This window comes from Pelophylax lessonae (assembly GCF_965119305.1).
Source record: "Pelophylax lessonae genome assembly, chromosome: 1".
NCBI lineage: Eukaryota > Metazoa > Chordata > Amphibia > Anura > Ranidae > Pelophylax > Pelophylax lessonae.
This window is the reverse complement of record NC_138768.1, coordinates 810,855,429-810,880,701: the sequence shown is the minus strand read 5'-3', so window position 1 is coordinate 810,880,701 and position 25,273 is coordinate 810,855,429. Positions and strand designations below refer to the sequence as shown.

General features: G+C 44.1%; 1 protein-coding gene across 1 annotated transcript in view; it reads right to left on the bottom strand.

Moving 5' to 3' along the window:
• Positions 1 to 20,839, bottom strand: part of LOC309558742 (uncharacterized protein) — a 91,473-nt gene extending 70,634 nt beyond the window's left edge. Inside the window, exons 1-2 of the mRNA XM_082261789.1 lie at positions 20,670 to 20,839; positions 6,339 to 6,461 (exon numbers count right to left, since the gene is read on the bottom strand). Of these exons, the coding sequence (XP_082117915.1) occupies positions 6,339 to 6,461; positions 20,670 to 20,751 (205 nt within the window). The 5' untranslated portion in view covers positions 20,752 to 20,839. The remainder of the gene's footprint in view (positions 1 to 6,338; positions 6,462 to 20,669) is intronic.
• Between the last annotated feature and the right edge of the window lie 4,434 nt (positions 20,840 to 25,273).

Here is a 25,273-nt window from a genome sequence, read left to right as displayed (position 1 = left end):
GTTGTTAGTAAAATGATTGAAACATAAAAAGGGATCAAAGCCTTTGTCAAGTAACTATAGACCGGTTAGTTTAACTTCTATAGTCAGGAAGATATTGGAGAGTTTAATAAAAGACCACATAGATGAGTTTTTGCTTGGAAAAAATTTTTTAAGCAAAAGTCCTGCAAGACAGAAGTTGTCAGACAAATCAGATTTCTTTTTATTTTATGAGTAAAACCTTGGACAGAGGGGTGGCTGTGGACACGGCATATTCAGATTTTTCAAAATCATTTGACACAGTTCCCCACACGTGGCTAATGTGTAAGGTAAAGTCTACAGGCTTGGAAAGATCAGTTTGTAAATTGATAGAAAACTGGCTAAAAGACCGAATTCAGAGAGTAGTGGTTAATGATTCTTACAGTAAATGGTGTAAGGTTGTTCGTGATGTACCCCAAGGTTCAGTATTGGGACTCATGCTTTTTAATATATTTATAGCACCCTCTATTGTCCAATGTAGGGAGATACATTTTTGCTGACTCTCAGTAGTTTGCGAGAGTCCGAATTTGCTGTGGGTTCAGCTTAAGGTCAGGCCTCTATCCCCCCAGTTCTGGAGGTCCATTGGAAACTTCTAGAAACTAGTGGGCAGAGGTAAAGAGGCAGGGTCTGAATATTGATGAGAGTTTTGACCAATCCCCAGACAGGAGGCTTGGCAGGGCGGTAAGACTGGCCCATAAATATTGAAGAACCTGGCTAGTGAGGAGGTTGTGGTCGAGTGAAACATGGAGTGCTGAGGTTGAGGTTCTGAGGCCTGGGAGGGGACCCAAGGGTTGGGGGGCTCCACCTCTAGGCATGAGCGGAGGAAGGAGGGGGACACTACACCACCCTTCAGTCTCAACCAGGAGACAACCTGTCTAGTATGGGAAGATCTGTCCAGCAGGAGGCCCAAACATTAGACTTATCCAAAGCAGTAGGATTGAAGGGACAGTGTGAGTACCTCTACACCCCCAGAGCCTACAAGGTAGAAGACTACCAGGTGCAATATTCAGCCTGCTTTCATAGGGATAGTGTCACAGCTAACCCAAATCCCTTGCTGAGGGACACTTTTCAAGGCAGCTAGGTGGGCCGGTATTTTCTGAAAACGTTGAGACTTTGTGCGATTCTACTAAGGGGACACAGGGGGACATGTAACTGTGGGGACTTCGCTATATTTTACTAGGGGGGCATACTGTAGAGCTCCTGAAAGAGGAACCTTGTTATTGATTCACAGAAATTGATATCACTCCAGCGGGAGTACAATCTAGGATCTGCATTCTTTGTGTACATAGTGAAGGAAGTTTGTCCTCAAGTTGTTCTACCAAGTCAAGTTGGGCACCCCATTATCACTAATCCCCATCCAAGTGGCTTTCTCTCAATAAAACAACAAAAACAAGCCTATGGACTGGTCAGTTCCCTGGCAGTTCAGGAATTGGGGGGGGGGGGGGGGGGGAGTACAACTGGGGGAATCAATGGTGGAGAAGAATCTGGGTGTTCTTGAAGATCATAAGCTGAATAATAGCATGCAATGCCAAACTGCGGTTTCCAAAAGTTAGCAAAACCCTTTCATCTAGAATACGCAGTTCAGTTTTGAGCACCAGTTCACAAAAAGAATATCGGGAACTGGAGAAAGTGAAGAGAAGGGCAACCAAACTGATAAGAGGCATGGAGAAGCTCAGCTATGAAGAAAGGTTAGAGGAACTGAATTTATGCTCTCTTGAGAAGAGGAAATATGATCAACATGTATAAATGCATAAGTGGTCCATACAGTGAACTTGGTGTTGAGTTATTCACCTTAAGGTCATCACAGAGGAAAAGGGGGTAATTTTACATCTAGAGCAGGGGTGTCAAACTCAAAGTTCATTGCGGGCCACATCAGCATTATGGTTTCCCTCAAAGGGCCAGGTGTATCTGTAATTCTGTAAGACTATACAAATTTATCTACTCCATTGTAATATAGCATTGCCTCAGCACTCCATTACTGGTTTTAGTAATAACTTAAAGCATAACTTCACCCAAGGGATTTTTTTTTTTTTTTGGGGGGGGGGGGGGGGGGCACAGCCTAACAGCCACCCGGCGGTGGCTGCAAGCAGACAGACGGCCTCCCTTCATTCTTTTCTCCTCATCCCTCAGGCTCTGGGCACTCAGCCAAGATGGAGCCCGGCCAAGACTTGGCTCAGCGCGCCTCCCCAGCTCACAGCGGCGGCTCTCCGGTGCTGTCGGCCACACCGCAAGCTACAGTCGCTCCACCTCCATGCACTCAGCTGATCAGTTCTCCCTAGCATCAGAGTTTGAGGCTGCACAGGAGGATTGGAATCTCAGGGAGCACATTATGGCCCTCCCTACTAAGTCTGATATAAAGGAAGTTATAGCTGCTGTGGAGCAGTCATGTAAACAGGCAGTGGAGTTAGGGAAAATGCAGTGGCCTTGGGTAGAAGAGTAAAGGCCCTGGAGGCTAGCCAGGACAATATTATGCATACAGTGGCCACAATCCAGGACACGTATAGGCACCATGAGGATGTCCTTAATTCTCTGATGGATAAGCTGGACGATTATGAGAACAGAGACCGGCATCAGAACATCCGCGGTCTGCCTGAGGCCACACATGCTACTGAACTGCTTTCTACTGTACAGGGTCTCTTTCGACAAATTTTGGGGGACTCTGCCCCCGACTCCATTGAAGTGGATAGGGTTCACTGCGCCTTGCTTCCCGTCCCTCAAGGTACTGACAAGCCGCGAGGTGTTATATGCAAACTACACAAATCCTCTCTGAAAGAGGTGATCATGAACACTGTTCGTGACAAGCCAACTGTCAATTTTGATGGTGCTCAATTATCCTTGTTACAAGATCTGTCTAGGAGCACCCTAATGCAACGCAGAGCAGTCCATCCTCTGTTGAAGGCCCTGTGCTCTGTGCATGTTGTCTACCGCTGGGGGATCTCCTTTTTGTCTGACGGCAACTCGGAATGGCAAAACGGCAGTCCTTCACACAAAAGATGACTTGCAGCTACTTGTTGAAATACTGGAACTCCCACCAACTGATTTCCCGGACTGGAGATCGAATAGCTCGATACCTTCACCACAGCGGCCTGAGAGATGGCGCCAGAACTCTTCTAGACCTTGCAGGAGAAATTGTGAACACTGGCGCAGTCAGAATATGGCTGCAGCTTCCCCTCTTTAAGTTTCCAAAAGGACCCTTAAATCTCCCTGACTTCTGGTATTTGTCTTATGGTCACAGGTGTTGGTTAAGATTCTTGTGTAGCTGCCGCCACCATGCTATAACTTTCAGTATTTTTGCATGCTATGCCCAGGTTGTTTTAAAGGCCTTATTCATGCAGTCAGTCATTACCTCCCCAATAGGCAGACCTATTAACTCGGGGTCTTGAACTCTGCATATTTGCAGTCAGGGCGTTAGCCCCAGGGGGGGTGATGTCTCATTCCCGCCGTGTCTACCTTCCCACCTTCCTTTAGGTCTGCCCCTTATTTTTTTTTTTTTTTTTTTAGGTATGGTGAGTTCTATTTTCTTTTTATAATTCCTGTTTGTTTTGTCGTTTCCTATGTTATTTTCGGGAGATACTGGGGGGGGGGGGGTGTACTGATGTGGGTGTGCCTTTTTTGCTCAGTGTATATATTTTTTTCAACTGGTTGTGCTGTACTTATGTTTTGAATCCTAGGGCTTATTTTGCATTCCTGTCATGGCCAATAACTTAAAAGTTAATGTCTTACAATGTCCGAGGTCTTTGTTCCCCCATAAAAGAGGTCATCTTTGGCAGGAATTGCACCAACTGGCTCCTGACATTGTTTTTCTACAGGAGACTCCCTTTACTGCCAAGTCCACTCCTCGTCTGCCTCTCATTATGTTCAATCAATGGTACCATAGCCCCTCCCCCATACCCAAGGCTAGACGGAGTCTTGATTGCCATAATGAAGTCTTGCCTCTTTTCTCTGGGGTCCATGATTGCTGATCCCAAGGGCCGCTTCCTGTTTATTAAAGGGTCGATAGATGGCCATATGTACACCTTTCCTAATATAGTTATAGTATAGTATATGTCTCTAACTCTCGCAAAGTCCATTTTCTTTCTACAGCCCTTAGGAGGCCAGAGGACTTCAGGGAGGGCTTGCTGGTGCTGGGAGGGGATTTCAATATCATGCTAGACAATACTTTGGACACTTCATTGGGTAAATCCTCTCTTTCTAAGCCATCAAGCGTGTTAAACGATTGCTACGCTCCCTCCATCTGGTGGATAGCTGGCGGGTGACGCATCCCCCAAGGACAGGGATTATAGTTTTTACTTCAAATCCGTTGATACATATTTTCCGAGTGGGCCTACTTTTAGTGGATCAATTCTATTTGAGTAATGTCCGGTCCTCTACCATAGAATCTATAACTATTTCTGATCACTCTCCTGTGACTGACTCTCTGCCAGGCTGCTGCCCACCACATGGAGAGGGCTTGGAGGCTCAACGAGGCCCTTTTGAATGACCGGGGGGTCCTTAAACCAATCTCCCACTCTTTTGAATTCTTATTTTGAACTCCATTCTCCCGATGGGGTGTCCAATCAGGCGGTCTGGGAGGGTCACAAGGCTGTTATAAGAGGCTAGCTGATTTCCAATGGCTCTTGCATTAAGAAAGAAAAACTGAAAGAAATTGTTGAGCTGCTAGATAGGATTCATGAACTTGAGGTAAAGCACAAAACATAATTTACTCCTGCAGATGCCAAACAGCTGGGTGAGCTACGTCTCCCGTTGCTTGGATCGCAGGCTAGAGACACGCTTCGGTATTACATGCACCACTTCTATGAGGATGGGAACAAATGTGGGAGACTTTTAGCAAAGCAATTGAAGAAAAAAAACAAGCCTTACGTCTTATGGCTCAGGATAGGCAGATAATAGATACCAACGCTATAGCAAAAGAGTTTCAGCAATACTACGCCTCCCTATATAACATTCCACCACCTTTCGGTGCTTTTTTGGGACATGGGGCTCCGATGGAAAGGTTGCCTGTGCTAAAAATTGCCCCACAGGGCACTTTATTGCCACTTGCAACCCTACAGTCATCTTTTGGAGTCACTGCGTTTGCAGCCTGGAGATATCTCCAGATAGCAAACTTCCTCCACAAACTACAACCTCCTCTGAGATCCCTAGATACTCTTACTGCCTTTAAAGCTCTGTGTGTGAATCTCCCAGACCCTAAACACTTGCTAGCTCAAATGTACCGCCTAGTACTGGGTTTATAGACCTCAGGGGTCCCGTACTACATTAGGGAATGGGAGAGGGAACTGGGTCAGGAGTTTACTCCCTCTCAGGTTCAGAGAATATTTAAACTCACTCCTCCTCTGTTAGCTCTCGAATCCAGGAGTCCTCATATAAATTCCTTTCTAGGTGGTAAAGGACTCCGTCCCGATTAGCACAAATGTTTCTGACAGCGGATGCTAGGTGTTGGAGGGGATGTGTTCAGCGGGGCACATTTCTTCATCTTTGGTGGTCATGCCCTAAGATTAGGACCTTTTGGAAGGCCATAACCCCGTGGATTAAAAAGACTCTGCGACCCGTATAGTGTTCCCCATTACACTTTCTTTTCCACGGGGCACCATCCTTCCTAAGGCTATACAAAAAGAGCGTTACACCGCATTTGCTCAATGCTGCCAAATACTTGATTCCCATGTTTTGGAAACAATCCACCTGTCTTTCTCTTAAAGATTGGAAGAAGGAGGTAGATGCTACTATGGATGCAGAATGCTGGATATACACTACTAGAGACCAAAACAACAAATTCAAGGACATTTGGTCAGTTTGGATGAACTATTCCCACAGATTAATTGCTATACCTGTAGGATCTTTGCTACTTTGAGGGCCCATACTGCACATCTTCCTCACCCTGCTTCCCACCTCTAGGCATGGGATTTCCAACCCCCGCCCCCCCCCCCCCCATTTTTATTTTTGTTGTTTCATGCCTCCTACTGTTTCTCTGCTGTTCGATCGAACCTGTGGTTTCTTAAGCACTGATATAGTACATGTACTTATTACTCTTTGGGTCTATTTAATGAATGGACATTGATGGAATATCTACCTCGGGTCTATTTCCCCCTGATCTTCCGCGCCCATGTTGATGATGGGTGTGGGGACAGGTAGCAGATCTGGGTGTTTTCGTTACTGAGAGTCCCATGTGTCACATATGTTTAATTATTGAAGACCTATGTTAGCTTCACCCATATTCTATAAATCTGTTATTGAATGTTTGTATTACTTACTTTCTGTATCTGTCCTATTTTTTTGATGGGAAAGTAATAATAATAAAAAAACACCCTAATGATATGTGCACTTACCATTATCAGGGTAGGTACCAGCAGGGCACACCGTGCATTCAGTGGTATTGACGGAGCTGCAGTTGAAATCAGCAGTGGTAGTCACAATGCTGGTTGTGGTCAGCTGACTACCAACCAAACATGCTGCAAGGAATAAAACACAACAAATCAATTCACACCACCAAACCAGTGTTATTCTGCAAACAGCACATGTACTTCTCTTCCCCCCCGTCTTGTAACATTTCAATAAAGTTATATAGAGAGGTAAATCATGCTCTGCCCTTTAAAAATGCAGGGCACCACCAGCCAGAATCAACACTTCCTGTATGGGAAAGCAGCAGACCTTCAAAGAAGATAACCTGGTTTGTGCTTTGGACTCACAGGAAATGACATGAACACAGCATTTCTAAAACAACCAAGCTAAGAAAATGTTCTTAGCTTAAAAAAGAAAATGAATGCAGCCACCACAACTAAGATCTGTTAAAGTGCGATATAGATACAGTACATTTTTGTTCTTGAGATTGGATAACCTTCAGATATCTCATTCTAGAAATGTAGAATCTAGGTACTCTAGACTTTCCTTCTGTACGTGCCATAGGGCACATCCTAAAGATCCCGTGTGCACTGACACAGCTTCAGGAGTCGCTAAAGTGATCCTGTCTATGCTCTAGGGGGCCCATGCAGCCTCCTCTTCACATTCGGTTTTACACCTGGACAGGAGGGGCAGTGGGGGCGGTAGATTCTGGAACCAATCCTCTCCATTTTCCTCTTGTTGCCGCTGAAAGCCTGCTTCTCCTCCTCTCCCTCCCACTGGCATTCAGCGGCTGCAGGAAGAAAATACATAGATCCTATCCTGGTTACTCTTCCTTCTCTCCTGCCTGTGTCCCCTGCATGCTCCCCTGGTTCTCCCCCCCCCCCCGCATTGCTGTTGGCTCCTACCCCCCACTCCTCTCCAGCGGGCTACTGCGGGGGATGTTTCAGGATGAGAGCAGGGAAGGGGCCGGTAAATATGTAATTTACCGGCTCCTTCCTTTTCTGATTGAACACAGTGAATGTCAGTACCGACCGCTCACTATGTTCATTCATAATTGAGGCATTGTAACTGTGTTTACTATGCTTCAGTTTGTAAATGAATAAGAAGCGGTGTACAGAGCTATTCTGGTTCATTTATTCAGTGAAGCGGAGGCTGAAAAGATGTAGATTGATGACTGTGTCATCAATCTCTTTCCTCTGTCTCAAAAGTGGGACTCTAGTTAGACCCCTGATATTTCACCAAAGCCCCCTTAACAGGGCTGCTAAAAAAATAATATGTTAAATAAGAAAACATAAAAAGAACAAAAATAAAAAAAAAAACTACTATTACCATTCACTGCTCTACTGAATCCAACCTATGCCCTACTGACATGCATGTGTGTTTGAGCTCTGGGGTGCACACCCTAATGCAATAGGCCATGCACACCTCTGGTAGGTGCCTTGCCATCTCAAAGTTGATCTTTACAGCTATTCTACAATTTTAAATGTATTCGTTGTTTTTACTAAGTATTAGTATTCCCTGTGTTTGCCTCATCTTGTAATGTTGGGTTCACGTGGCTGCAATTTGTAGTGTCATGGCTGATCAATTACCCTATGTCCATGGTTTGCCACAGCTAGCCTGTCCCTAATCGCCAAAGGGACAAGATAACTTCTTGTCCAATGCATGTGTTGTTATACGCTTTGTATCGCATCACAAATGTGGGAGTGCTAATATAATAAACATCTTGCAACTGCATCAGTGAGCTCACTGTGTTGGTCTGTGAACCTTCTGCTTGCTTGTGTCAGATCTAATTACGGTGTAGATCTCATCTGTATGAGCACTAGACCAAGACACCCAGGGATTGTGGGATATATGGTTTATTCCCAGGAAGTGTTATTTCTCACACTACAGACAGAGGTCATGTATTAACCTGTGCAGTGGCATGCCTCATGCTTGAATACAAATATAAAGCGCTGACACGGAAATCTGAAGATTTATTCTACTACAGAGTGTGTGTGTGTGTGTGTGTGTGTGTGTGTGTGTGTGTGTGTGTGTGTGTGTGTGTTGTACACACACAGTATTGTACAAAAGCAAGTACACCCCTCACATTTTTGTAAATATTTTATTATATATCTTTTCATGTGACAACACTGGAGAAATGACACTTTGCTACAATGTAAAGTAGTGAGTGTACAGCTTGTATAACAGGGTAAATTTGCTGTCCCCTCAAAATAACTCAAAACAGCCATTAATGTCTAAACCACTGGCAACAAAAGTGACTACACCCCTAAGTGAAAATGTCCAAATTGGGCCCAATCAGCCATTTTCCCTCCCTGGAGTCATCTGAATCGTTAGTATTAGGGTCCTTTCACACGAACGATCCGATCAGATCCGCCTGTCAGTTTTTTTTTAGGCGGATCTGATCAGATCCTCCATGCATCCCTATGGGGCAGCGGATGACAGCGGAGACATGTCCGGTGACACCCGCTGCCATCCGCATCCGATCCTGTCCATGAAATCCGGACGGATGGAAATCCTATTTTCCATCCGTCCAGGGGATCGGATCGGATGAGAGCGGAGCTGTCACCTGCCTGCTTAGCAGGGATCAGAGTATCGATCCCCCACTGATCAGCACGGAGTCCGCCAACGGATCGGATGAAAGGAGCCTTACAAGGTCTCAGCTGTGAAAGGGGAGCAGGTGTGTTAAATTTGGTGTTATCGCTCTCACTCTCTGACACCTCATGGCAAAGAACTCTCCGAGGATCTGAAAAAAAGAATTGTTGCTCCACATAAAGATGGCCTAAGCTATAAGAAGATTAGGGTTTAGGTCTGGAGACATGCTTGGCCAGTCCATCACCTTTACCCTCAGCTTCTTTAGCAAGGCAGTGGTCATCTTGGAGGTGTGCTTGGGGTCGTTATGTTGGAATACTGCCCTGCTGCCCAGTCTCCGAAGGGAGGGGATCATGCTCTGCTTCAGTATGTCTCAGTACATAAAAAAAAAAAGGAGAAAACAATTGCGCTAATCCAAAAATAAAATAAAAGCAGCAACCTCAAGTGAGACTAGCACCCAAAAAATGTCCAATATAAAATAAGTTGCGCTGTGGATGATGTATACAAGTTGATTGTATGGTGAAATAGTAAAGGATCCGAATAATGTCCAGAATATGGAAACAAAAACGGGTAACTTGTGCAGGTACCGCTTACCGGAAATATGATAAACAAAGGCCCATCAGTATGTTCAAATACGTCCTAGGGATGAGGTCCAAGTGGACTACCAGGTTCCAACGCGGATCCCTCAATGGAGTGGTAACATGTGTGATACAAAAAAATATACCGCCATAGCGTAAAACCAAAAAATATGTGTAAAGAAAGGACACCCAAAGTGCAATGAGAACACCACTGCTCCCGTAGTGAAAGAAAACGTGATAAAAGGATGCCACAGAACCCCAATAGGTACTCCTTACCGAAATATAGAAGAAAAATAGCAGATGCACCAAAAAAGGGGGGGAAGGGGGATTACCCCAATAGGACAGCAGCTTACCACAAGGATGAGTATGGAGAGCTTATATATGACTGGATAGGTGTGACTTGAACATGCAAGCAAGTAGGGGGACACCTCTGATGGATAAAACACCCTTACCGACTCCCGATGATTTGGAGGCAGGAAGGATATGTATGGAACCAATCCGTTGTGTCTCCTCACTCAGATAGGGAACTCAGATGGACGGTATTGGATCAACCATGGATGATACAAAATATGGAAAACGCCATAGTGTAAAACCCACGGATGTATTTATTGTTAAAAATGGTGATGCACTTACAGACAATCAGAAGATCAAATGCAGAGAGGAAAGAAAGCCGCCGGCCGGACGGCTCCGCTCACCCGTCCCTCGTGGACAGCAACGTGTAGGTGACGTCAGCACGCCGTGACCTGACGCGTTTCATCAAAGAGGATATTCTCAAAAGGTGGGAATATCATCTTTGATGAAACGCGTCAGATCACGGCGTGCTGACGTCACCTACACGTTGCTGTCCACGAGGGACGGGCGAGCGGAGCCGTCCGGCCGGCGGCTTTCTTTCCTCTCTGCATTTGATCTTCTGATTGTCTGTAAGTGCATTACCATTTTTAACAATAAATACATCCGTGGGTTTTACACTATGGCGTTTTCCATATTTTGTATCATCCATGGTTGATCCAATACCGTCCATCTGAGTTCCCTATCTGAGTGAGGAGACACAACGGATTGGTTCCATACATATCCTTCCTGCCTCCAAATCATCGGGAGTCGGTAAGGGTGTTTTATCCATCAGAGGTGTCCCCCTACTTGCTTGCATGTTCAAGTCACACCTATCCAGTCATATATAAGCTCTCCATACTCATCCTTGTGGTAAGCTGCTGTCCTATTGGGGTAATCCCCCTTCCCCCCCTTTTTGGTGCATCTGCTATTTTTCTTCTATATTTCGGTAAGGAGTACCTATTGGGGTTCTGTGGCATCCTTTTATCACGTTTTCTTTCACTACGGGAGCAGTGGTGTTCTCATTGCACTTTGGGTGTCCTTTCTTTACACATATTTTTTGGTTTTACGCTATGGCGGTATATTTTTTTTTTTGTATCACACATGTTACCACTCCATTGAGGGATCCGCGTTGGAACCTGGTAGTCCACTTGGACCTCAACCCTAGGACGTATTTGAACATACTAATGGGCCTTTGTTTATCATATTTCCGGTAAGCGGTACCTGCACAAGTTACCCGTTTTTGTTTCCATATTCTGGACATTATTTGGATCCTTTACTATTTCACCATACAATCAACTTGTATACATCATCCACAGCGCAACTTATTTTATATTGTCTCAGTACATGTTGGCATTCATGGTTCCCTGAATGAATTGTAGCTCCCCAGTATCGGCAGCACTCATGCAGCCCCAGACCATGACACTCCCACCACCATGCTTGACTCTAGGCAGGACACACTTGTCTTTTGTACTCCTCACCTGGTTGCCACCACACACGCTTGACACCATTTGAACCAAATAAGTTTATCTTGGTCTCATCAGACCAGAATATGGTTCCAGTAATCCATGTCCTTAGTCTGCTTGTCTTCAGCAAACTGTTTGCAGGCTTTCTTGTGCATCATCTTTAGAAGAGACTTCCTTCTGGGACGACAGCCACGCAGACCAATTTGATGCAGTATGCGGCGTTTGGTCTGAGCACTGATAGGCTGACCCCCCACCCCTTTAACCTCTGCAGCAATGCAGGCAGCACTCATACCTCTATTTTACAAAGACAACATCTGGATATGACGCTGAGCACGTGCACTCAACTTCTTTGGTCGACCATGGCGAGACCTGTTCTGAGTGGAACCTGTCCTATTAAACCGCTGTATGGCCTTGGCCACCGTGCTGCAGTTCATTTTTAGGGTCTTGGCAATCTTCTTATAGCCTAGGCCATGTATGTAGAGCAACAATTCTTTTTTACAGATCCTCAGAGGAGTTCTTTGCCATGAGTTGCCATCTTAAACTTCCAGTGACCAGTATGAGTGAGAACGATACACTAAATTTAACACACCTGCTCCCCATTTACACCTAAGACCTTGTAACACTAACGAGTCACATGACACTGGGGAGGGAAAAATGGCTAATTGCACCCAATTTGGACATTTTCACTTAGGGGTGTAGTCACTTTTCTTTCCAGCGGTTTAGACATAAATGGCTGTGTGTTTAGTCATTTTGAGGGTACGGCAAATTTACACGTTATACAAGCTGTGCACTCACTACATTACATTGTAGCAAAGTGTCATTTCTTCAGTGTTGTCACATGAAAAGATAGAACAAAATATTTACAAAAATCTGAGGGGTGTACTCACTTGTATGAGATACTGTGTATATATTATATATCATTTTGCTTTCTTGGTGCTTTAAAGTGTCACCAAAGCCTCTACAGAATTTTATCACAATGCTTGCTAACAGCACCTGCAGTATTTGAGAAACTTTTATTCAGAGATAGCTTTGCTTTGTTTTGGAGGTATTGGAAGCATGAGATATCCCAGGATGCACTAGGAGACAATTGAAACAGAAAGACATCATCAGAAGTCAATTCTGGTTCATGTGTATATATTTAGGGAATGTCTGGTGCAGACATCACATCTGGTGTGCAGCATGGTGCAACAGGAATGCAAGGAGGGTCTAGGTCAGAGTGGAGCAACTAGAAGACAGCTCATGTGGTGCGCAACGTGCGAACGCTACAGAGGTGTGCGAGCTGGGACCAAAGAGATAGGACTGAGCAGCGAAGGATCATTAGAGCTGGAGGACCAGAGCAGGAGAAACTAGCAGATGTCACATCTGCAGGGGGGGGGGGGGGGGGCAACTGACCAGCAGGGCATCAGCAGAGCTGAGGGTGCTACTGGCGAGCAGGGAATCAACAGGGCTCGGGGTACTACTGAGTCAGGGATCTGCTGAACAGGGTTACTACTGAGCTGAGGATCTGCTGAGTGGGATTACTAATGATCTCAGGATCTGCTGAGTGGGATTTCTAATGATCTCAGGATCTGCTGAGTGGGATTTCTAATGATCTCAGGATCTGCTGTGTGGGAGTACTAATGAGCTGGGGGTATTACTGAGCCAGGGTTCTACTGAGCCCCTTTAAAACAAATAGAAAATCAACAAACTTAAGGCATTTGGCAAGCTTCATTAAAAGCTCAAAAAAAGCATGTTAAAGCGGCTTTTTAATTGGTTTTAAAGTCAAAGCAAGTGTAAATAAGCGGTATCTAAAAATGGCGGCCAGGCAGGTTTTTTTATTGCAGATGAGTTATACTGGGGTTGATTTACTAAAACTGGAGACTGCAAATCTGGTGCAGCTCTGCATGGTAGACAATCAGCTTCTAACTTCAGCTTATCCAACTGAGCTTTGCCAAAAAAAGTCTGAAACAAGTGTTGAGCGAACACGGACTGTATTGTTCGGGTCCGTACCGGATAATTGGATTTTTGCTACCCGGACACAGACCCGAAAACTTTACTGTATGTTCAGGTTTAAAATCCGTGTTCGGTAATTTTATTTCCTGTTTTGTACGTAATGGCGCGCTTTTAATGTCGGGCTTTCAACAGCCAATCAACAAGCGTTTAACTGGTGTGCCTTAAGCCATCCCAGCCATGCCTACTAATGTATTAGTAGCTGTGATTGGCCATATGAAGCATGGTGACCCATGTCTTTATAAGCTCGAGAGACACAGCGCGGTGAGTCATTCTGCTGTAGTGTAGGGAGAGAGCACACATCATACGTGCTGGCTGCTGCTGATTAGGGACAGACAGGGAAAAATTGTGCCCGAAAACAATGCAGGGACAGGTCGGAGTGTAGGCAGGGAAAGATATTTGAGCATTTTAGGGACAGGCAGGAGAGATTAGGCAGGGACACATAGGAGACACAGGACAGAACAATCGTCCGTTAGCAATCTACATCGATTTTGCTGTGTGGGGGGTGGTGCAGTGAACGATCTTTTTGCCCTCACTTGAGCCCACTGAGGAGGAGGAGGAGGAGGGAGAAAATATATTTTTATCAGTCTGTTGTGTGCAGCATTCAGCTATATTTTACTACAGATCGCTGTTCTAATCTGCTATTTAAAAATTACAAAGATAAAGGGGAATTTTTTTTTTTTCCCTTCATAGCCTGCTGCTGAGCTGACCGTGACATAAAACATAAGACACTGCTGTGTTCACATGTGCTATTGAAAAATAAATCACCAATTTTATATACTTTTTTCTATTCCACTATTCAATATACACCCTTTTGGGTTAAAAAAAATTAAATAGTGGCATAGTCTGTACTAATCTGCTATTTAAAATTTACAAATTTAAAGGGGAATTTTTTTTTTCCCTTCATAGCCTGCTGCTGACCGTGACATAAAACATAAGACACTACTGTGTTCACATGTGCTATTGAAAAATCACCAATTTTATATCATATTTTCTATTCCGCTATTCAATCTACACCCTTTTGGGGTAAAAAAAAATTAAATTGCGGCATAGTCTGTATCGGTACGTGTGAGATACACCTTCCAAATTTTTGGGGCGCATCTTCCACCGCCGAGGATTGCAGGGCGCTTCAGTTTGCCTCCTGTTCCGAACTCCTCCTACTCCTCATCCTGCCTTTAGGGTACAAAAAAATTGTAATCGGGGCCTAGTCTGGGTTTGTACGTGTGAGAAACACCTTATATAATATTTTCTATTCCGCTATTCAATCTACACCCTTTTGGGATAAAAAAAATAAAATTGCGGCATAGTCTGTATCGGTACGTGTGAGATGCGCCCCAAAAATTTGGAAGGTGTATCTTCCACCGCCGAGGATTGCAGGGTGCTTCAGTTTGCCTCCTGTTCCGAACTCCTCCTACTCCTCATCCTCATCCTGCCTTTAGGGTACAAAAAAATTGTAATCAGGGCCTAGACTGGGTTTGTACGTGTGAGATACACCTTTTTACATCATATTTTCTATTTCGCTATTCAATCTACACCCTTTTGGGGTAAAAAAAATTAAAATTGCGGCATAGTCTGTATCGGTACGTGTGAGATACACCTTTCAAATTTTTTGGGCGCATCTTACACCGCCGAGGATTGCAGGGCGCTTCAGTTTGCCTCCTGTTCCGAACTCCTACTACTCCTCATCCTCATCCTGCCTTTAGGGTACAAAAAATTGTAATCAGGGCCTAGTCTGGGTTTGTACGTCTGAGATACACCTTTTTATATTTTCTATTCCGCTATTCAATCTACACCCTTTTGGGGTAAAAAAAATTAAATTGCGTCATACTCTGTACTAATCTGCTATTTAAAAATTACAAATTTAAAGGGGAATTTTTTTTTTTTTTTCCCCTTCATAGCCTGCTGCTGACCGTGACATAAAACATAAGACACTGCTGTGTTCACATGTGCTATTAAAAAAATCACCAATTTTATATACTATTTTCTATTCCGCTATTGAATATACACCCTTTTGAGGTGAAAAAAATTAAATTGCGGCATAGTCTGTATCCGTACGTGTGAGATACACCTTTTAAATTTGTTTGGTGCATCTTCCACCGCCGAGGATTGCAGGGCGCTTCAGTTTGCCTCCTGTTCCTAACTCCTCCTAATCCTCTTCCTCGTCCTCTAACGCCTCCTCATCCGGTCAGCGTAACACCTTCACCGCAAACTTCAGCACAGCCAGGAGTAAACGACAGCAGGCAGTTTTAAAACTTGCCTGTTTGGGTGAAAAATCCCACACCGCGCAGGAGTTGTGGAGGAGCATGGAACAGCAGACCGATGAGTTGTTGGTGCCAGCAAGCCTCAAGCCCGGCCTAGTGGTGTGCGATAATGGGCGAAATCTCATAGCAGCTCTGGCCCTAGCTGGTTTGACGCACATCCCTTGACTGGCGCATGTGCTGAATTTGGTGGTGCAGAGGTTCCTTCAAAATTACCCCGATATGTCAGAGCTGCTGCAGAAAGTGCGGGCCGTCTGTGCGTACTTTCGGCGTTCTCACCCTGCTTCTGCTCGCCTGTCAGCGCTGCAGCGTAACTTCGGCTTTCCCGCTCACCGCCTCATATGTGACGTGCCCACAGGGTGGAACTCCACCCTGCACATGCTGGCAAGACTGTGCAAGCAGCAGCAGGCCTTAGCGGAGGTTCAGCTGCAGCACACACGCGTGAGTCGCTCTGCAGAACAGCACCAATTCACCAATAACTGGGCTTCCATGCGAGACCTGTGAGCCTTGTTGCGCTGTTTTGAGTACTCCTCCAACATGGACAGTGCCTATGGCGCCGTTCTCAGCGTTACTATCCCACTTGTGTGTATATATATATATATATATATATATATATATATATATATATATATATATATATATATATATATATATATATATATATATATATATATATTTTGATAGAGGAGGAGGAACCATGTTCACAGCAGGGTGGCACCCAGGCCAGCTCGTGGCCATCACTGGTGCGTGGCTGGGGGTATACAGAGGACACAAACGATACACCTTCCACAGAGGGCAGCCTTTCGTTGCCTCTGGGCAGCCTGGCACACATGAGCGATTACATGCTGCAATGTCTGCGCAACGACCGCCAGGTTGCCCACATTCTAACTTGTGCTGATTACTGGTTGGCAAGTCTCCTGACGGGGACATAGGGTTTCCATGATCTGCCTAGCCAGAAGGCCTGGCAGAACCCCGTTCTTCATGGTAGCCGAAGCCACCTCGAATACTAGGTCAGGGTGCTCTCCCGAAGAGAGAACTCCACCTTGCACATGCTGGAAAGACTGTGCGAGCAGCAGCAGGCCATAGTGGAGTTTCAGCTGCAGCACGCACGCGTGAGTCACTCTGCGGAACAGCACCACTTCACCACCAATAACTGGGCCTCCATGCGAGACCTGTGTGCTTTGTTGCGCTGTTTTGAGTACTCCACCAACATGGCCAGTGCCGATGACGCCAGCTTAACTATCCCACTTCTATGCCTCCTTGAAAAAACGCATCGGGCGATGATGGAAGAGGATGTGGCACGGGAGGAGGAGGAGGAGGAGGAGGAGGAGGAGGAGGAGGAGGAGGAGGAGGAGGAAGAGGGATCATTTCCATGGCTTTTAGGGCAGTCATTCACAAGTGGCTCCGAGGGTGGGTTCCTGCACCCACAAACGCCAGGTACACAATTGTCCAGCAGGGGCACAGTTCTGGAGGATGAGGAGGAGGAGGAGATGGAGGAGGAGATGGAACCATGTTCACAGCAGTGTGGCACCCAGGCCAGCTCATGGCCATCACTGGTGCGTGGCTGGGGGGGGATACAGAAGACACAGACGATGCACCTCTCACAGAGGACAGCCTTTCGTTGCCTCTGGGCAGCCTGGCACACATGAGCGATTACATGCTGCAGTGTCTCCACAACGACCGCCGAGTTGCCCACATTCTAACTTGTGCTGATTACTGGGTGGCCATGCTGCTGGATCCCCGTTACAAGGACAACATACCGTCCTTAATTCACTCACTGGAGCGTGATCGCAAGATGCGCGAGTACAAGAGCACGCTGGTAGACGCGATGCTGCTGGCATTCCCACCTGACAGCGGGGCCACAGTGGAAGCACAAGGCCAAGGCAGAGGAGGAGGAAGAGGTCACCAACGCAACCAGGGCACCGCCAGCATCTCAGAAGGCAGGGTTAGCATGGCCGAAATGTGGAAAAGCTTTGTCAGCATGCCACAACAAACAGCAGCACCAGCTCATATGGAACGTCTTAGCAGGAGGCAGCATTTCACCAACATGGTGGAGCAGTATGTGTGCACACGCCTACATGTAGTGAATGAGGGGTCTGCCCCCTTCAACTTCTGGGTCTCCAAATTGGGCACATGGCCTGAGCTTGCCCTTTACGCCTTGGAGGTGCTGGCGTGCCCTGCAGCCAGTGTATTATCTGAACGTGTATTTAGCACGGCTGGGGGCGTTATCACAGACAAGCGCAGCCGCCTGTCCAGAGACAATGTGGACAAGCTCACGTTCATTAAAATGAACCAGGCATTGATTCCCACAGGACTTTTCCGTACCTTGTGCAGAATAGAGATGGATACCGACCTTACCCAGCCATTGTTATATTTTTGATCTTTCGCACTCTTTTGGGGTGTACCCTAATTTAAAATGACTGAAAAAAAACAGTGTTGGCTACCTCGTCCCCCTCCACCGCCGCTTCCACCTACACCGCCACATCCACCGCCACCTCAACCTCCCTCCTTCTCCATATGGGCCTCGTCCTTCACAGATGAAGAAAATTGTTTTAATTTTCTGTTTTTTTTTTTGTTGTTTTAAGTTATTTCCCTATCCACATTTGTTTGCAGAGCACTTGCCATGCTCTTAACTACATTTTGCTGCCATTTGCAGCACTCTAACCCTTTCCATTGTTTTTTTAGAGCCATTTTAGTGCCTGAAAGTTCGGGTCCCCATTGACTTCAATGGGGTTCGGTGTCCGGGTAAAGTTCGGAAAAAGTCCAGGACACGAACCCGGACTTTTTTTTCAAGTTCGGCCGAACCCGCCGAACACGGACATCCAGGTGTCCGCTCAACTCTATCGGAAACTGATTGATTTCTATGTAGAGCTGCACCAGATTTTGCACTCTCCAGTATCAGTAAATCAACCCCACCGTGTCTCTTTTGCAATAAAAGATTCTCATCTGTTTGCAATCTTCTTGATGATGTACACTGAGCGCCATTCCTGCATGCACACATCATCCCAGCCTGGCCAATCAATATAGCAAAAGATCCCGAACCTGGAAGCCTAGCAACTGCGTCATGTAACAAAAAGCGGAAGCACGGGATTCCATTGCCGATCCTAAAAACAAGATTGAGGTATTTAAGTGTGCTTTTATTTATACTCTTGAGAAACTACCAAAACATTTCAGCCAGAGTTGGGCTTTAACAAACAAAATAGAAAATCGCTGCGTATGTTTGGTTTGCACGAATGCCGCCATAGCACTACACTTTGGATGCTACATTTCCCAACTTGGTTTAATAAACCCTTTTTAACATCTCCCCCTTCCGGAGTGTGTTTACTTATTTCAAGTGCCCCTGAAGTGCTAATTTATTACAGCGATTTCCATGGGAGTTCTTTCATGGCTTTCTGCAGATAATTTGCTCCTTGCTTTGGACTAGGCGAGGCAAGGTTTCTTTACTTTCTGTGTTCTTATTTTGAAAAAAATGTCCTCGCCTTCTGTTGTGTCACCAGGGAAGAAAGTATTTAGATTTGATTGAATATGGAGAAAAAAAAGTGCATTTTTCCTGTACCACACTTTGCTGGAATGCTGTAAAACACATTAAAAACGCACCTAAATGCACCAAAAACACACTGAAAAGCGTTAAGGTTTTAAGGAGAAAAAAAAAATGCACTGGACTGTATCAAAACCGCATCAAATACGCACATGCCAAAAAGCATCTGGAATGCATCTGGACTGCATTTCTATGGGGTGCACTGGCCCTGAAGTCTGAAAGCCCAAAATTAAGCCAGCTCTTAGAATTGGAGAATAGTTAGACCTTCATCTTTTTCCCTGCGGCTTGTGCGGGTAAAAAAAAAAAAGGGGGACAATTTGCTTTGTGTTGGGCTTGCATTATGCAGAAAACAATTCTGCCACTATTAAAAAAAAAAAAAAAGTGTGTGTGTGTGATATATATATATATATATATATATATATATATATATATATATACACACACACACACACACACACACACACACACACATATACACACACACCTTTTTAAGTAATAATAATACATTTTGTTTTATTATTCTTATCATATAACTTGTGTGAAGAAAAAAAATAAATAAAGTCATTGCTTTAGCCCATCATTGATAATAGTCATATTATAATAAATAATTTTTTGAACGAGTTTAGTGAAAAAATATAAACCCTGGCCCATTGTAATTAATATATTTACATAGTACTTAGTGAAAACAGCAGTAATTAATAAATAATAATAAATTATAAAAATAAATATAATTTATAATTGTGTTCAGTGAAAAAAGATTTATGTTCACTTTTTTTTTTTTTCACTGGTCAAAGCTTAGCCCCTCAATTATCTTAAACAACAATAACTCATGGGCTAAGCTATGACTGCATTTTTTTTTTTTTTAATGTATTTCTATTATTATTATTATTATTATTATTATTATCAGAACTTGTATTCAGTGATAAAAAACAAAATGCAGTCATAGCATGGCCCAGGAATTACAATTATTATTTTTTCCCAGTATTTTTTACCACATTATCTTACGCAAAGCAATTGCAGTAAAATGCTACTAAATATTCATCACCCAAATTATTCATAAGAGTTTTTAAATGACAGTCATCAAATCTTAATAGCTTTAGGCGATTATAGAAAACAGAAAGTATTAAAAATACAGGTGCTATGGCAAGGAGTAATGTTTTAAAGTGCACAATAAGGAGTATATGTACAAAAGTTTTGACACATTTTTCACCCAGTATTCACACATCTTCCTAATTAAATCCAAATTGAAAAACTGCATAAATCATGCGTAGAAACATTTCCAATTAGTGCCCTTCATTTCAAGCCAAGCAGTAAAAAAAAAAAAAATAATAATTTTGGTGGCTCTTTTTGCCCACCATGGCAGCAGACATAAATCTACAGGCCGCCGGTTTGTGCAGTTTCTGGCCTTTGTTAGATAAAGCTCCTAATAATTCCAGATAAAGCTCCTAATAATTTCAGTAATGTTTTCACATCATGTGACATTTTAATCAGAGCTGCATTGATCCACTGAAATCAGAATAAAAGCAAATGAAAGAACCTCTGATTGTATGGATGGGATCTACTCATCACTCACCTAAGCCGAAGAGGCCACCAATGACCCCCCAGAGTCTGTTCATGGTGACAGTGGCATGTCCCCGGCCAGCAGACTTCTTCATGGGACTTGGGGGAATACAAAACAAACTTTCAAACTTCCTCCTCCTGTGATTGCAGCTTGGCTTGTCCTGAGACTGGCTTGTCAGCTGACTGCAATCATGTGTCTGACTCAGCTCCAAGAAATCCAGGCAGATTGGGAACCTCAGGCACAGGGCCCTCCCCAAACCTATTGTTCCTGTGCTTTAATGTTTACATTCTGCAAGAGTCTAGTGTCCAGGATTTTATGGGGGGGTTGCTTGGATGGTTATAAAGGACTTTTATTATGACAAAAAAATCCCATCGGATCTCAAATAGTAAACTGTTTACCAAGTCTTCAAAAATTGGCTTGAACATATTAATTTCTCAAAGACATTTCTGTGCTGCCAATATATATATATATACCACCCAACTTTTTTTAAATTGCGACGAGGGACACCTTTTAGCAAAATTATGTAGGCATAGGACATGGCCCCTGTCACTCCTGCTTAAAGGAGAATTATAATAAAAAATAATAAGGTAAACCCAAAAGTGCTTTTTTTCTTTCTATTTTTTTTTTTAACCTTAAAGCGGAGTTCCGGGCACAAAATTGACCTAATCGATTTTGTGTCCATCCGCTTGCTCTTCTTCACCTGAAAAGGAATTGGATAGTTAGGATTATTTTTTTTTTTTTACTCACCATGTATTTGTAGAAAGAAATACTCCCCTATTTTCCACTTCCTCCCTTTGTGGCCTCAGCCCGCGCCGTCACTTCCGGTTTGCAATGATTCCTGGGAGCTGAACGTCATCGCTCCCAGGAATCAATGCGACGGCACCGGCCCCGCTCGTCACTTCCGGTGCGACGCCGCATTCCCTGCTAAACAGCTTCTGGGCATGCCGCGCCGCACTGGAAGTGACGAGAGGGGCCGGTGCAGACGCATTCTGGGAGAAGAAGACGCGGAAGAGGACGCAGAAGAGGATCGCGCTGGCTTCAGTTGCCCACAACAGAGATGGAAACGCTGGAGAAGAAATTTTAAAAGTGAGTTTTCTTCTTGCAGGTAAGTGCGAACCGGGACAGATCAGAGGCTAGCCATTGTGGAATGCACTAGCCCTGACTGTCCCGGGGGTATGCTTATTGAAAAAATGTTTTAGTGCCCGGAACTCCGCTTTAACCTCTACTATACTTTTATATTGGCTCTTGAAATTTCCACATGCAGCAATTTAGGAATTGGATGAAAGGTTTAGTGCTGTGAAACATTTTTTGAAAGACAAAAAGTGCATTTTATATACAACTATATAGATCAGACTAAAATGAGGGACAAATGAGGAGGACAGAGGGACTTTGTTCCAAATCAGGGACAGTCCCTCAAAATCAGGGACAGTTGGGAGCTATGAGATAGATAGATAGATAGATAGATAGATAGATAGATAGATAGATAGATAGATAGATAGATAGATAGATAGATAGATAGATAGATAGATAGATAGATAGATAGATAGATAGATAGATAGATAGATAGATAGATAGATAGATAGATAGATAGATAGATAGATAGATAGATAGATAGATAGATAGATAGATAGATAGATAGATAGATAGATAGATAGATAGATAGATAGATAGATAGATAGATAGATAGATAGATAGATAGATAGATAGATAGATAGATAGATAGATAGATAGATAGATAGATAGATAGATAGATAGATAGATATTATCTAACTATGATGTGAATGTACAATATATATGTAAAGCCTAATGTAAATTGACAGGGCTATATAAGATCCTGTGATAATAAATAAAAATATGAAAAACCTATATATAAAATTTTTCCTCACTAATATTTTATTAGCAAATATTGCAATGCTCTCAAAACCCAACTATAATATAGGGGGAACAGATTTATTTCGAGGGAAGTTCAACTTTAAAGCTATGTTTACACCTAAGCGTTTTGCGGTGCGTTTTCCAGAAACGCACTACAGTTCATTTAACATTTATTTTGCGGTGCGTTTTCCAGAAACGCACTACAGTTCATTTAACATTTATTTGCTATGGATCACATTCATACCGCCGCGTTTTCACCTGGTGCAGTTTTTGGAAAGGGTCAGGGGACTTTTTTTTACATCCAGCAGTTTGGGTTTTTGGTTCCATAGACTTCAATGGAAATGCATCAGTACTGCGTTTTTGACGCATTTCCTAAGCGATTTTCCTTTTTTTTTTTACCTGCATGCCAACAAACACCTTCCCTAACAACAGACTTCCCAGGATGCCCAGAAAACCAGGAAGCTGATTCATGCAAGAAGCATGGTGAAGACAGAGGAACAGGATCAGGCTGGAAAGGCCAAGAAGCCACCTATACAATACTGCAGACCCATAAGGAGCGGTCCAAAAGAAATAAGGAATCGTATAACGGGACACTATTTTCCCACTTACACCAATGATGGTCCACTATTCTACCCACTGACACCACTGATGGGAAACAGATCCTGCCACTGACACTAATGATGGGAAACAGTTCCCACCACTGACACCAATGATGGTCCACTATTCTACCCACTGACACCAATGATGGGGAAACAGTTCCTGCCACTAACACCAATGATGGTCCATTATTCTGCCCACTGACACCAATGATGGGAAACAGTTCCTGCCACTGACACCAATGATGGTCCACTATTCTGCCCACTCACACCACTGATGGGAAACAGATCCTGCCACTGACACTAATGATGGGAAACAGTTCCCGCCACTGACACCAATGATGGTCCACTATAGTGCCCATTGACACCAATGATGGTCCACTATTCTGCCCACTGACACCCCTGATGGGAAACAGATTCTGCCACTGACACTAATGATGGGAAACAGTTCCCGCCACTGACACCAATGATGGTCCACTATAGTGCCCATTGACACCAATGATGGTCCACTATTCTGCCCATTGACACCGATGATAGTAAACAGTTCCCGCCACTGACACCAATGATGGTCCACTATAGTGCCCATTGACACCAATGATGGTCCACTGTTCTGCCCATTGACACCGATGATAGTAAACAGTTCCTGCCAGTGACACCAATGATGGTCCACTATTCTGCCCACTGACACCATGGATGGGAAACCATTCCTGCCACTAACACCAATGGCAACTTACTTCCCATGACATCAAAGCTGTCACATACTGTATTTCCATTGGCCAAAACAAAAAGTGTCAAAAAAATGCAAAACGAGCCTGAAAAACAGAAAACCGCAAAAAAAACATAGATGTGACTGTAGCCTTAATAGAACAAAAGGTAAAACATTTTTCTTCTTTTTGGATAGGGTAAGGGAGAGGCATAACCCCTGTAAGGTTTATTTTTGCCACCCATGTCCCAATGGGCTGTGACCCAATTGGCAGGAAGTGAGACAAAATACTTCAAAAGTGAGGGCATGCCTGGTTGTCACCAGAATTAGTGTCCCCATTGGAAAATATCCCCACTATTTCTTTTCTGGGGGCAACTGAAAATTTTGGGATTTTCTTTTACTTTCGCTCTCAGTGATAATGGTAAATAGGACAAACAGAGAGGGTGAATCTCCCTAGAGACAGCAATAAAAACTGACAGGGGTTCTAATCCCTCTCCACTCTAAAACTAAAAAAAAAAGTTTTCCTATAGTTACAGTATATGTTAAAATGATTCTAAAGTCAGAAGGTGTTTTACCCTAATACATTATGTGCATTAAGATAATAAACCTTCTGTGTGCAGCAGCCACCCTCAACCCCCCTAATACCTGAGCCCCTATCGCTATCCAGCGATGTTGTAAGAAAGCCTCGGCTGTCTGGGACTAGCCTCCTCATTGGCTGAGACAACAATCGGGGTCCCTCGGCTCCCGCTGCTTTCAATCAAAGTCAGTGAGCCAATGAGAGAGAGGGGGTGGGGCTGAACCGCGGCTCCATGTCATAAGAAAGCCTCGGCTGTCTGGGACTACCCTCCTCATTGGATGAGACAGCAGAGGGCGCCATTGGCTTCCGCTGCTTTCAATCAAAGTCAGTGAGCCAATAAGAGAGAGAGGGGGTGGGGGCTGAACCGCAACTCCATGTCTGAATGGTGACACAGAGCAGCGGTTCGGGTGCCCCCAAAGCAAGCTGCTTGCTGTGGGGGCACTCAGCGGGAGGGAGGGACCAAGAGCACCAGCGATGGATCTGAGAAGAGGAGGATCTAAAACCACTGCACAGAGCAGATAAGTATAACATGTTTGTTATTTTTAAATCAAGACTTTAATATCACTTTAAGTGTATCTAAAGCCAAAAACAAAAATGTATTCATTTTCAGCTTACCAATCCTTAGATGTAGTGGCTGCATTCGTTTTATTTCAGTTTTTTTTCCTTTTATTTTTACCCGGTGATCCTGCTATTTACATCTTACATTTACTCTCTGTGCTAGGGTAACAAGGAATTGTTACTTTCTCATTGTGCTGTATCTATGGAAGAGCAGTGTCAACACTGCAGGAATAGAATGCAAGCACCTCTCCCTCTTCTCCATACCATGGGGGAGGTGTTCTGTAGTCCTCAAAGACAGCGCTAGGATCAA